Source organism: Taeniopygia guttata, chromosome 3 (assembly GCF_048771995.1).
Source record: "Taeniopygia guttata chromosome 3, bTaeGut7.mat, whole genome shotgun sequence".
Taxonomy (NCBI): Eukaryota; Metazoa; Chordata; class Aves; order Passeriformes; family Estrildidae; genus Taeniopygia; species Taeniopygia guttata.
The window spans coordinates 20,693,021-20,707,320 of NC_133027.1; the positions used below are offsets into that span (position 1 = coordinate 20,693,021).

The 14,300-nt window shown below is 32.4% G+C and overlaps 1 protein-coding gene across 3 annotated transcripts in view; it reads right to left on the reverse strand.

The window, feature by feature from the left end:
• SNTG2 (syntrophin gamma 2) overlaps window positions 1-14,300 on the reverse strand; it is a 226,420-nt gene that overhangs the window by 32,724 nt on the left and 179,396 nt on the right. For all 3 annotated transcript variants that reach the window (XM_072926387.1, XM_072926385.1, XM_002195418.6), the window contains 2 exons: window positions 9,112-9,183; window positions 5,493-5,702 (listed from right to left, as the gene is read on the reverse strand). In XM_072926387.1, coding sequence (XP_072782488.1) covers window positions 5,493-5,702; window positions 9,112-9,183 — 282 coding nt within the window. The remainder of the gene's footprint in view (window positions 1-5,492; window positions 5,703-9,111; window positions 9,184-14,300) is intronic.

Here is a 14,300-nt window from a genome sequence, read left to right on the forward strand (position 1 = left end):
TTATCTAAATATTTGGATTTAGAAATGCATATATGTAATTTTTGTAATAAAAATATTTAGATTTATTCTTTCAATATAAATAAATGTAATTTAAAGAATATCTTATATATTCAGAAATAATGGTCAACATTTTATATTAATCATGTTAAAAATACAGAATATAGAAACAAGTTTGAGTTCAATATCCTTGAAAATTGGTATATTCTCTCACTGTTTTAAAAATTCTAATAAATGAATTGCTTGATTTTCATCTGTTATATGAATTGTTGAATCATTAATAATTATTGAAAATGTATTTACTATTAATCTGTATGGTTCACAGAACCTTTCTTTATATTAGAGAATGGTGAGTTTTTTGCATCAGTGTGGAAATGAATTAGAATCTAACACCATTTCTAAAGGTGACCAGTTAAATTGTAATTGTAATTGTAATAATCTTTCTGTGCATAATGAAAACAATCTAAAACTTAATTGTGTAATTAAACTGAGTGCTTCTTGTAACAAACTAGAGAGTATCTTTTAATGACACGATAAATCTCACCTAATCTAAATGCTATTTAATATCTTGCCTGAATATAAGGCAAGAATTTTACCTTGCTTAAATGTTTGTCTCACAAATTAGTTCTGAAATTAGAATATGATGGCATTTCCATTCTTAAAGGCGCTTCTACATATAACTATGTTTTATATATGCTTTGCAATCATCACAGAATAATTTAAAAAATACCACAAAAACTTGGCCAACTGTATTTAATATTTTCACAATTCAATACAGTATTTGCATCTCACAAGGCTTACACTGTGATCAACCAATCATGATTTATTCAACCCCTCAGGTCACAATGAAGAATTAATAAAATCGTAAATGTCCAATAATGGATTATAGAAAAGACAATTACTTCCTCTCAAGATTACTTAATTTCTGCTAGGTTTTGTTTATTTAAGTAGTCTTTTGGCTCAGTCTCTGAGGGTGGTTTAGACTACTATTTCTGCAGTACCACTTAATTCCCAAAGATGCCCAGAAACATGAGAAACAATGAGTAACTGTCAGAGTTACTGAGAAAGCCAAAGTTCTGAGTATCTCAGGAGTTAGGGCCTTTGGAAGACTTAAGTAAGCTGTGATAGACAAGTGGAGACATAACTATCTCTCACCAAGTTTGAGTGGGGACAGAGTCTCTAAATTAGATATATTCTATTCTGATTATATCCAACTTGAGTTGTAGTAAGATCAATTCAAAACACCACCAGAGAATGACTAGAAAACACATTTTATATAATGTAGGATGGAGACACAGGAACTGAGTTTCTTGTAGATCGTCTTGATATGAATATCACAAACCCTTCTGTTTCCTCTAGATCCAAAATCTTCAATTGAACTTGTACCTTTCATGCTAAATAAATAGTTTCTGATGGGGGTAATTCCACACTTCCATGCAGCTTGTCTCCCATACACTGGGAATGCAAGGAATCCATAACCCTGACCAGCACACATCACTATTTATATTCTTGGTGACTTGTTGAACACTCAGCGTTAAACAAATATGAAAGCCTGTTGCTGAAATATGCATTGAAGTTCAGTTTACAAAAAAAAAACCTATTTAGAACCCATTTGAGCTTCTATGTAAGGGATTTTCTCCATCTGGCTCCTAATTTTGAAATTATGAGAAATTTATAGTTATCTCCAGTGGACAAAGAATAAATGCCTAACTAAATTAATTTTGTCTCTTTCTTGAGCTGCCCAAGATATGGGAGCTATTTTCCCATTATTTTTGTGAAAATGTGAAGTCTTAAAATACCAGTGCAATTTTGTGCAGTTCTTTTTTTTTTTTTTTTCCTGATCTTTCATCATTATCTGGTTTTACATTCCATAGAAGCAAGTATGTGATTTAAAAGATAAACACTGCTTTTCATGTTATGAATCAGTTATTGCTTGTGACTGGTTAGGAAGTATTATGTATGCATACAGTCACTATTACGCTGTTATTTTGCACAATATAGTCACCTAAATGCTTTTAAAGGAAAATTATGACAAAAAACCTGGGTTCCTTGAAAGGTTGTTGAGGTCAATTGGAAAGAACTTATTCACTTCTCTATGTCTTAAATTAATTTTAGTGAGCCCTTTAAGAAGATTTTTTTAATAAAGATTTGCATCTAAAATTAAGTAACAATCTAGAAAAAATAGCAAGCAGATGTTGTAATAAGGGGGCTGCACAGATTATTTCCTGATCAGAGAAGGAAAGCATTACATGGACAAGTTTTATAAAGAAAACTTTAAACCTGCAAATCTTTCCTAGAAAACCAAGAGGTGAAAATCAACACCTGTCAACAATATTCTGAAAGGATTTGTCCAAAGAACAATGTATTTTTTGTGGAAAGAAACTTCACTTTCTCAGATGAAAATATTATGAATACATTAGAAATTAATTGCTAGTGAGAATCATATGTAACCATGTCTTATCACTATATACCAACTGCAGGTACTTTAGAGACACTGTGGTAGATGGTTCTCCCACTGGATGGCTTTTTTTCAGTCTCCTGAAAATTCTTTTATTTGTAAAGCAATTTTATCTTCTCTGTCCTCTTCCAGCCATCAAATAAACCTCACATGTACAAGGTTTCAAGATGACAAAATTGTGGGTCCAATTTTTGTACAGCTGACAGTAAAATATATTACTGTTACTCTTTCCTCTGTCCACTATTCCAATATTCTTCTCCATCCTCCTGCTGAACAGAACTGATCCAAATCATCCCTTTGAGATGTTTCTGCATTAATTTAATAATCATATCCAAGACTCAGATGAGTCAAAATAATTTCCTTTGGAAAAAAATAGTCTGAGGCAAAGAATACAGATTGAGAAATTGAAAAAAAGACAACATTGAAAATAATGTGGTATAATATCTTGCTACTGACAAGACCAACCTGAAGGGTCAAAGAATTAGTAAGAGCTCTGGAAAATGTGCTAGTCTCTTATTTTTGAAGATTTTCTACACCATAAAAATCTTGGAAAAAAAAAAACCTGAAGAAAAATTACCTAATCTGAGCATCATTTATTCACCTTGCACTGTTTAGGATGTTCCAGGTGAAACAAGCATTCTTGCTGGCATTTGCAGGAAATGATTTAACTTCAAGATATGACTGAGAGGATTTCATTGCCTATCTTCCACCATTGCAATGATGACTTTTATTACTATCTTCATGAAAATACTTTTTAACAACACTTTTTCTCTTTCAATTGCCTTTCTGCCTTACTTCTGCGTTTTTATTGCCTCCATCTATCCAAGTTATGGCATCAGTATATACAATAGTTTTTTCTAGGAAAAAACCCCATGTATTTCTAGTACATGGATTCAGCATCTGTTTGTTTGTTATCATTGTCTGCAAATAGATTAATTTCACCAGGGTCATTGAATTTCAGAGTTTCTTGGTAAACTTTTTGCAAACAATTGCATCTTGAAATAGGGCTTTAAGATAGCTGAAAGAGGAGCAATATTCTGAGTGGTGTTTCTTCCTGCTTTACTGCATTCTTTCTGTCATCTACTGTTGCTGCCAAAGAAATGTAAAAAATATCACACAACATGGGCAGATAAAATTTAAAAGGACTACTGCACCTTAGCACTTCTTCTCATAAACTGTGTAAGGACAGACTCTTCTCAGAAATACAGCTTTTTTAATAGGAACACCAAGTACAAGGGGTATGTACAGAAAAAAGTTACAAAAACTCATAGACAAAATCCTAACTACACTTGACAGAAAACAGGACCAAGCCCCATTTAAATAAGAATGGCTGAAATGGCACAAGGCAATTCAACAGCTGCCATGAATCTTGCCCAATCATTTATGATTAAAGAATAATTTCCAAAATTCTCCAAAAGGAAGAACTTTTACAGACTGACATACCAGTGGCAAGCTTGAATTTTCTGGATACTGGAATGACAGTTATTTTTCTATGACTTGATATATTCTATGTAATATTAAATTGCACCTCATTCATGCCGCTATTGACATCATTCTGAAAAGAAAGGCACTCACAACAGAATTTATGCTTTGAAGGAAGACATAAAATAGTGCAGTTAAAAGACTTTTAACCATGGAGACTGACCTCTATTTGGAATTCTAATGATATAGTAGTTTACTGTAAATTTGGATGTATCCAACTATGTGAGAGAAAATTAAGACATAGGAAAACCCATATGGAGACTTGAGCACTGTAATCAGGATTTTATTTGAATGACTTTCCTGAAGGTTTCAGATAGGCTAAACCACAGCTGCTGGAAATTTAATGTCTTTTGTGTGAAATGAGACTAGACCAATTCAAATGGCAAAACATTATTCTACAAGCAAAGAATCATTTCTTAATTTTAAGGATATAAAGGAAAAGCAAGTTTTGAGATTTAACAATAAATATTCCAAAATTTAATCAGATAAAGAGCCAGCTAATCTCCATGCTTGCTATACTTAATTTTAATTGTATGTTATCTGTTTTTATTATGGATAACATATACAAGGATCAATTTTTTTCCTAAGAACTTCATTCATTCTCAGAAGTTCAGGATTAGAAACTGTTACAAAATCTTTTTGTTCCTTCTTCAGTCTAAAGAGACAAATAGAAGGGTTATAAGTAAGTACCTTGTTAGAACCCAGAAACCTGCTTAGAATCCCAGAGATCTGGAAATTTAGATGTGCTGATTGACCACCTGCGATAGGACTCTTGCTCCCTGCAAGTCATGTTAATACAATGTTGTGATCCAGTGTTCTCAGTATTTCAAATATCTTTAAGAGGTCCATAGGGCACTGCAAACCTGAGCATACCAATCAAGTTTGCATTTATGTTAAACTGAATAAATATATTTCTAATTGGAGAAGGCCTATACTCTCAATGTCTACACTCCCATAACATTCATCCAGTTCACTTGAGAATATGGATGTAGATTTACTAGACAGAAGAAAATGATAATCTGCTGTTTAATTTTGAGAATTCAATACTATTACAAACTTTTTTCACTTTTATACTCTCTTCAAACTCTTTCATTGTTAAGAAAGACAATCCCAATTCACAAATAACAGTATAAAAGCAAAATATTTCTTCTTTGAATACAGAAGCATTATGTAACACATATCATATTTACCTTATGTGAGAAAAAAAATTAGCTTTCTGGAAGAAAATGTTCAAGTTGAACTAAATAAACTCCTTAGAGTTTTCCAGTGGTTAAATATATTAATTTCCAGTTTTTAATAATCAAGGTGAACTTACAAATGATTACTTCCAATTTTCAATCTGTCATAACATGCTCATTGACTAGTATTACACAGTCATTGACAGAAGAATAGTGATGTGATGATGATGCTTTCAGAAGTCTTCACCATATTAAAAGTACTCAGATCCTTAGTCATGGAGGACATTAATTAAATGCAATATTTAATCATACAAAGAATTTTAAATCTTGTTAAATTTATATTACAGATTAAATTATTTAAATTGTTCACTACTTACCCCTGTTCTTTGAACTTCCAAGAAGATTGCTCTTTGAAATGATTTCTCCCACACTGCCAATTCACTGCCCAGCTCTACGTTGAAATAGTGGCTCTTGCCATGTCCAACCAGAACACTGAAACAATATGGCCTCTGGTCTTCAAGATCGAAGTCCTGGTGAATACCTAAATACAAGTTTGCTTGTAGCCAGCAATCATCAGCAAGCCAGAGCTGAAAGATATTTCAGTATGTGATTCTTCATCTGGCAAAACCAAACAATTGAAGCAACACTGGTCTTCTGTAAGTGATGGGTACTTGGACATACTATGCCATTATGTCAACAATTATCTTGAAGATAATGAAGATGTTCTAGGAGTTAAATAATTATGTCAAAGACAGCTTCTCTCTTTGCTTCTTCTTTGTTTATCCCATATCTTTTAATCCAAGCTACTACTGCAGTTCCAAAATACTGTCAAAATCAACTAATCAATACATATATAATTTAAAGTGAGTTTGAACAAATACATTGTTTACAGTGAAAAAAGAAGAAAATCCCTGAATGTTTCAATACATTCCAGGAGCTGTGTACCAGCTCTACAGGAGACTCTAATTACTCCATTCTTCTTGGGTTCCAATATGCTAAACCCCAAGGAATGCAGTAATTTATCAAGCACCCCAGGGTTAATTCTGGAAATTATAACATGAGCATTTCCTCTGATAGCTGTCAATGCTGTTCTGTAACTACAAGGAGCCTGAACAAAGATCCTATCACCTTCAAGATAAAGCAGAGAAACTATACATTAAACTTTCGTAATAAAAAATGTACCTGCAATAGAATGTTTTGTAAATGTAAACAAATTAATACAAGAAACTTCCTTAATATTTCAACACTTCATTAATTGATATAAATATAGAAGAAAGGAAAACTAACTTAAAAATCTACAACGTATACATCTAAATATTTTCACAGCTTCAATTTCCAAATTACACATACTTTTATTTTTCTGTTTGTCAGATAGAACCCTTCCCTATCCCCGTTTCTCTGTGATATCATGGGGCAGAAAATACTTAAACCCCAAAATAATTAGCAACGATTCATGGGCATCTTGAGAGCAGCACATATTGCCACCAAGAATCAAAGCGCTGTGTTGTCGAAATTGGCCCTGCAACTACCTGAGGAGAGAATAGACTTGATTAAGCTCATTATTTTACAACACTCCTTTGCACTGTTGAAATGGAAGTTGAACAAAATTCCTGCATATATTCTGGTGTTCAGGAGCTATGGAGTGACAGGTATTACATCTGCTTCAAGACTCAGTGCTGCATATGCTGGCTTGTAGACTACTATATTAGCAATTTTAAAAAAAAATTTACATGTGAAAATACCAGACAATAAAAGAAAATAAAATGTTTTTAAGACAAATGACTTTTAAAAATTTACAGGATTACAGTAAGAGTTTAAATTATGAGGCAAGCCATAAGAATAAACACATGCGATGCAAAACATTACATTTCAAATCATCTGGTTGCTACCACCAAATGAACAGAAATATGCAAGGGCATATTACATATATGATTTTTAATTCACATATTTATATATTTATATGTATGTATATATATACCCAAATCTAAAATATATCAAACATTCTGTTTAAAAATTTAAGTTCCATATTGGATTGCTATTTTCCATTTTTAGCTCTTGCATCATAATAAATAAACATAGATGAGAAGCTTACAATTAGGTGTGTAACAAGAACACTTCTCCTTAAAATTTGTCTTTTATGAGAAGATACAATAACATGCTCTCCCACAGTTTTGCACTAGCTCTAAGCAGCTTCTGAAAATTCTTAATAAGCCCCTCCCCAAATGGCAGCTTTTACAACATAACTCTATCATATATAATGTAAAAACCTTATTCTCTTACAATTTTTTGGATTTGTTCTGTTTGCCTAATTGTCATTTATACCAAAGAATCAACAGAAAAGAGGTTAAGGAGTTCAATTCGAGCTTTTGCACTTTAGCTTACGTATTCATGAAGACTGGAAATTAAACCTTCATTTATTAAAATGTCAAGTACATTAAAAAGTTGAATCTTGGGCAGTTTATTTCCTAACTTCTTTTTCTTAATGGAAAAAGTTCTGCTGAGGTTTCAGAAGGACAGAATATCCTTGAAATTACCATAATATTCCAGGAAGAACTGAGTTTTAGCAGTAACACCTATAGAAGAAAAACCAAAACCAAAGCCCAAGCCACAGGAAAATCTTCCCAAAAGGCTTAATGTGTATTTATTTCATTGGTGCCTGACTTATTTATGAGCCAAAAGTAAAATTATAAAAAATGTGAAGGAGACTCAATAAAAGATCTGTGACAGAACATCTACTTTTTGTTGGTATGCTAGTGATGGGCAGGACCTGAATTTGCCCATATGTTCCCAGCTGGAGACATGGTCACACAAAAATCATGCCATGCCTACAAGAATATGGCTCTCCTCCTGTGCCTTTGGAGCTGAGCTCTAGTCCTGAGCTCCAGAACTACTGTTTTCCTGGCATGGCAGTACCAAAACACTTCCTTCCCATGTCCTGAATAATCTGCATCCGAAAAAAACCCAACAAATAAAACCCCCTACAACACAAAAAAACCTACACACCCCAAACCAAACCAAACCAAACCAATCCAAACTAAACCAAACCAAACCAAACGAAATCAAACCAAACAAAAAACCCCACCAATACCAAATCAAAAACCTTAAGCATTTTGCTTCAGCGCAGGATCTGTTACAGGCAACAGCACAACCTGCCTTTTCCGCAACATTAGTGCATGGTCAAAGGAGAAACAGCAGAGAAGGGCAGCAGCTGGTGAGAACTAAAGATGAGCTTTAATTTTTCACTGAAATAGTATTTTATCTGAAAAGATGGGTTTTTTTCCTGAAAATATTCTTTAGTCTCGTAGACAAATAGGCTCTCAATGTCACCTGCAAATTTTTTTGTTTTGTTGGAGAACAAAATTAATCTATCAGATGCAATTTATTAGACAATATATTCTATAAGTCAATTATTTACACAAAGTGCTAATATTTTGATATAAATTTTTAATCACGACAAGCTAGACAGAAAAGATGACTTTGGAGGAAGAAAATTAATTATATGGGAAACAAACCCAACATGTTTCCCTTTATAAAGAAAAAAACACTACAATACTTGATACAACAATCAATACATATGATATAACAAGGACATAATTTTAAATTTTTAATTATTAAAATGAAAATATCTTTACATGAATCTAGAATTACAGCAAGAGCATTTTTCATCATGTTTGCTTGAAAATCTGACCCACTAAGAAAAAGCTAATATCATTATGCTATGTGTCTTACTGATACTTCATACAGCTCTCATACTGAAAACTTTCTTCAGTAAGAAAACTTGTTTGTAACTTGCTCACTTGGAGCTTAAATTGTTTTTCATATTTTCTTATACTTGCACAGCTAATGCACTAGCAATTGCAAAGAGCTTTTCATAACAACAGATTAACTATTTGAATACTAGTTTTACCTAGTTGAGATTAATTTGAGCTTATTATCAACAGGAAAAGGTAAATTTTCTTTACTAAATAAAATCACTGAACTCATTGGGAAACCTACCTTGTGAATTTTAAATAGAACCTCACAGAGGTTATAGATTTTTTCAGCTCGTACCCAGTCTAGTGTGCTCACCTATAATATAAAAAAAAAATTGTCAGTACACTTTTTATTTGAAAATCATGTTCAGATGAAAAAAAATGAAAAGGCTTAACCTATCATTATTCTACTGGATCCTTTAAATACAGGCACATCACTATATTTAATATCCAGTATTTAGAAAAGACTGTCAAATAGTATTAAATTTTTACAGAAACAAGAATTAAAAGGTGTTAAATAATTTAATCTTTTCCTAGTATGATGGAAACCTCTTCATAATATCTTAGTTACATAAGCATTTTTATTTCTCAAGATGCTAACACAGAGAACTCAGTCTCAAACACAGAGTCATTCAGCTTCATGTCTCTATATGAAAAAAATCATAGTCAATAGATGAAGATATATTCCTAAATTCAATTTTGAGTTTACATGCACTAGGGAGGCAATAACTCAATATTTAGTCTTTAAGTGGAAAAGGACTATGTGACTGCAATATTTATAATCAAGAAAAATATTAACTGTGTGCTCAATAATATGAAAACACCTATACTTTTGTTTTCTTTTGATTTTATTACCTAATCACGTTGACATGACAGGCTGTTAAAATCTGAATAGCAAGAATGATGTTTGAAGTTTTTACCAAATTCTACTTAATGATATGATGTGATAATCTTTCTTTTAACACATAGGAAAAATTCAATGGGAATACGAATAATTTTTGCTTATATGTTTTAGAGCAAAATCCTAGCTCTTGGGGAATGAATGCACAGGAATGGCTGCATAGATAGATGAAGGATTTGACTAGGTTGCACCTCTAAGGCTTTTGGCATATGGAAAGAAGTATTTTGGTAACTTGAATAGTAACTTGGATAATTTAAAATTCTAATTTAAAATTTAAATTCAGCTTTTTCCTATTTCCACACACCACCCAGAAGGAAGAAAGCAGAAAAAAAAATTAAAAATATTAACATAAAGAAAAAATCGTTTGTCAAACATCTGGTTAATGTTGATGAAACTTAACTCGAAAAAACTAAGAAATTCAATAACAGATTCTTTTTCTCTATGTTCACAGTAGCATGTAATTCACCTTTTAAAAATTTAGTATTTCTTCTGATGATTTGCATGGATATATCAACATATTTTAGTTATTTTAAAATTTATTTTAAATTTTAATTTTCCAGTCTCTTCAAATTCTAAGCTGTTAAGCAGAATTGTAATAACTTCTTGAGAATCTAAACCACTGCAACACTTACAGGCCTCTAATGGGACTTTTGTTATTCATGAAATGTTACTTCAGAGTCCTTTGGAGGAGTAATGTGAACTTGGTGTTAGTTTCTTCCTAATCTTAACAAACTGAATAAATTCTTAATAATCTAATCTTCTCCTAATTTCTTTTAGGTTTAGATTAGTTTTTTTAGATTATTAAATTTAGATATTATGAATCACCTACTGAAATGGGACTGAAGAACTCTAGAGGCTCTAGCGCCACATCTTTTCAGGATATAGAGGGACTCATATTTCAGGGGTCTCCATTTCATAGTTTCTGTATGTTAACAATCAAATGGAAAACATCACTTGAATACAATACAGCCACTAGAATATGTAAAACAGACTACACACTTTATTTTACTATGAGGAATATTTCAAAAATTAAAGATCAAAATATTACATACAGGTAATTTTAAAACTACATTATAAAAGCACACAGAACTAATTGAACTTTTTCAAATTTAAATCTAATGTCAGCTGATTTAGATCAGAAATTTAAAGAAATTTTAGGTACTAACTTGTCCTCCCATCACTTTATTAAAAGGTAGCATTTTTTAAAAACATACCTTTCTATTTTTTAGGTTTCCATTTCTATTTATCTTCTTGCAAGTCCATTCTGTATTTTATTGAGGTTTTCAATTTAATTGTTTTGCAAATAAGAAATAACCTAAGTTTTGAAACAATTGAAACAGAGGACTTATAAAGCTAATTCATAAAAAAATGTACATGTAAACAGGCTCACAATAGAGTAAGCACTGCAGGTCATTGTTTGATCTTATTTCCAGGGAAATATTTTGTACTTTGATGGCTGTTTTGAAAATAAAATAATTAAATAATGCATGCTTTGCCCTATTACTGTTGATCCTCCAAAGGGATATTCATGCTTCTTGCAAAATAAGGTTTAGAGTAGAATGGAGGCTAGTTCATTATTTGGTCTTGCATTTCTCAAAGGGAAAGGATCTTTTCTATCTCAATTAACAGCAGGAGAACCCTTTATTGCTGTAAGTGGCTAGACATAGAAGCATAAGCACTGATTCCTTTGCTGTTTATGCAACTGGCTTTGGTGACATGGGCTATGACCTGAAAGCTGTTAAGATACAAATGGACTTTCATTTGCTCATATCATTCATTTTGATTTCTGAAGATTAATTTTAACTGTTGGGGATCTTTGCACTATTAATGATGGATGAAGGTGACACTGCTGTGCCATTAAATTCACTCTGAGTACTTCAGACTTCTTCCCATTATTCCACACATCTCTTTCATCTTTTGCTGCTGTGTAACCCCATATGACTTTTTCAGCAGAGTCAGGCAGTGCCAGTGACAACTCCTGGCACCCATGTAAGCCAAGGTTTCTTTACCTGTGTATGTCAGAGAAAGGCTACCATACTTAGAGCATGAAACAGTCTGAATACCACTGCATACAAGGTGCTCAGAACACAAATGGCATGTTGAGAGGAATTTTAAGGAGGAAAAATAAAAATACTACAAATGAATACTAGAATCCAAACAGACAGCTGATATTATTTATAGTTTTATCAGAACTATCATAGTATGTCTGTTACTGTTACTGTTATAGACTACTTTAAAAACCCCACAAATAACCATATACTCCTAGTCAAGAAGGAAAGCTGGAAACAATCAGGAAAGTTCATGAAAATTGCAATATCCTTCATTTGATTTAAAGAATGTTCCAGTTTATTGCAGGTTATCCATCATCACACATGTAATAACTGGGTAATAGCTACCTAAGATAAATGAGACACCCAAGTAGATTTCTTAGACAAAGTTTTTCTCATTATTTCCCCTTGGAATTGCTCCTGCAGGTATTCTATACATTGCAATTTCTGGGCATGACAGTGTTATTATTTTTTATGAAGCATTTGACAAAGCATTTCAAACAGCTATATTCAGAACAGATGACTCAATGAGACATGCTTGCATTCATATGAATTTAGTTCAGACACTTTCAGAAATAGTGTCATAATACATGACAGTTTCAGTTAGCATTCAGTAAGCCTCTACTTTAATTCGTGTTTGTCTACTATATGAATTTATGACCAAGAGGAGCTGAATGTTGTTATTTCTTAGCTAACCCAATGCAGTATGTGTTGAATGCTTGGTTCTGTATGTAGACATTTAGCTATATTAATCCTTTTAGGAACATTGCAAAACTAAGACATTTGTAAGCTCACAGGTAACACTGAGCTGATCACAAAGATAATAAAACCAAACAGGGTTATAAAAAATAGGAATCTGAAATTACAATTCTAAGTCTCTAATGAGAGACTAAAATAGGTACATAGAATTACAAAAGTCCCAAGGGTTGTAGAAGTATTTTTTACTTTAGCATGAGTTTCTGCAATTTCCTCATGGTTTAAAAACAAGCATTACAGTGGAGTTCTAAAAATAAACAAACTGATAAAATCTAGCTTTACACAGACTAGGTGATCTCAGCATCAGTTCAAACTCATATTCCAAATATACTTACCATTAAATATGTGAGTTAGTCATTGTCTTTTCTTTAAAAAGTTATGATTTAAAATAGAGAAAACAATAAAGTTACACTCATTTTGACACACACATGCAGTAAACAATTAGCTCACAAAGTTACTCCCTAGAAGAGAGCTCTGCAATTATAAAATAGGTGTTGGAGTTGTGGATGCTGAGAATTTTAGACTTTCTGTGCTGACAGACTCTGACTCCCAGAAGAGCAATGCATTTGACCTGAGGCTATGAAGAAGGCTTCCAAAACTGATTGATAACACTGGGATTAGGGGTGTGTAGTTTGATTAGCAGTGTGCAATATCACATGGTAGAAAACTTAGAGTTTAAGGTTTTAGAATATAGTAATATATATGGAGCAAGATGGAGGTTTTAGGGTGGAGGCTGGTCCTTCTTCTTTACCTTCTTCTTTACCTTCTTCCTTCCTTCTGGGTTTGGGTCGTATTTTGTAATTGGACAGCAAGGTTTGCATTGTGGACTTTGAGTGATTAATTATTGGGTTAAAAGTGAAGATAATTTAGGTGTCATTTCTTAATTAGATATTTTAGCCTTAAAAGACCTTGTAATGAAAGCTAGCCATTTTGCACCTTGTTAGTGAAATACTTGCAGAACTCACTGCCTGTGAGACTGTGTAACATAGATAAAAAAAAATAAACACCTAAGCCTGAAGGCAAAATACCATCTCCAGTGCCTTCAGTCCCAGCCTTGACAGAGGTATAGAAAAGAAGCCAAGAACTGGCAATAGGCATAAAAGATTTTCATGTCTACTCAGAGATCACCACTAAATCAAGAAATGTGGGGTGAATGTAAGAGAGAATCATACTTCAAAAATCACTACAATCAAATGAACATAACATGCTCTTGGACTTTCACTGAACACAGAATCTGATTCTATAGGTCTCCAGAGCCCTCCAAAGTATTAAAAATATTTATTAAAATATGATAAAATAAACAGTAAAATGTAAAGGAAAAAAATTAAAGTGCTGACAGTATTTATTACTGGAATACAGCAAATGCTGCATTATCTGAGAATTAGACAGAAGCATCCAATCTACCTAGAAGTACTAAAAAGTACTAAATACTTCTAGGTAAAGAGTAATTAATTTCATTGTTCTCTTTACTCCTTAATGGAAAAAAATAAACCAAGAATAATTTTAAAAAATTAGTTTTATTATTTAGAACTTACACAGCAGCATTAAAAACGCTGCTTGTCTTAATTACCTTGTGCAAGCTTCTCTATACTGTCAAATGTGGAACTATTTCTGTTACTTTCACAATATTCTTCTATTATTATTTTCTTAAAATCTTAAACAGCCCAAGCAGTGATTGTCTAGCTGCCTTCATTTTAAATCACTTCAGTGCTATTTATTTAATCACAT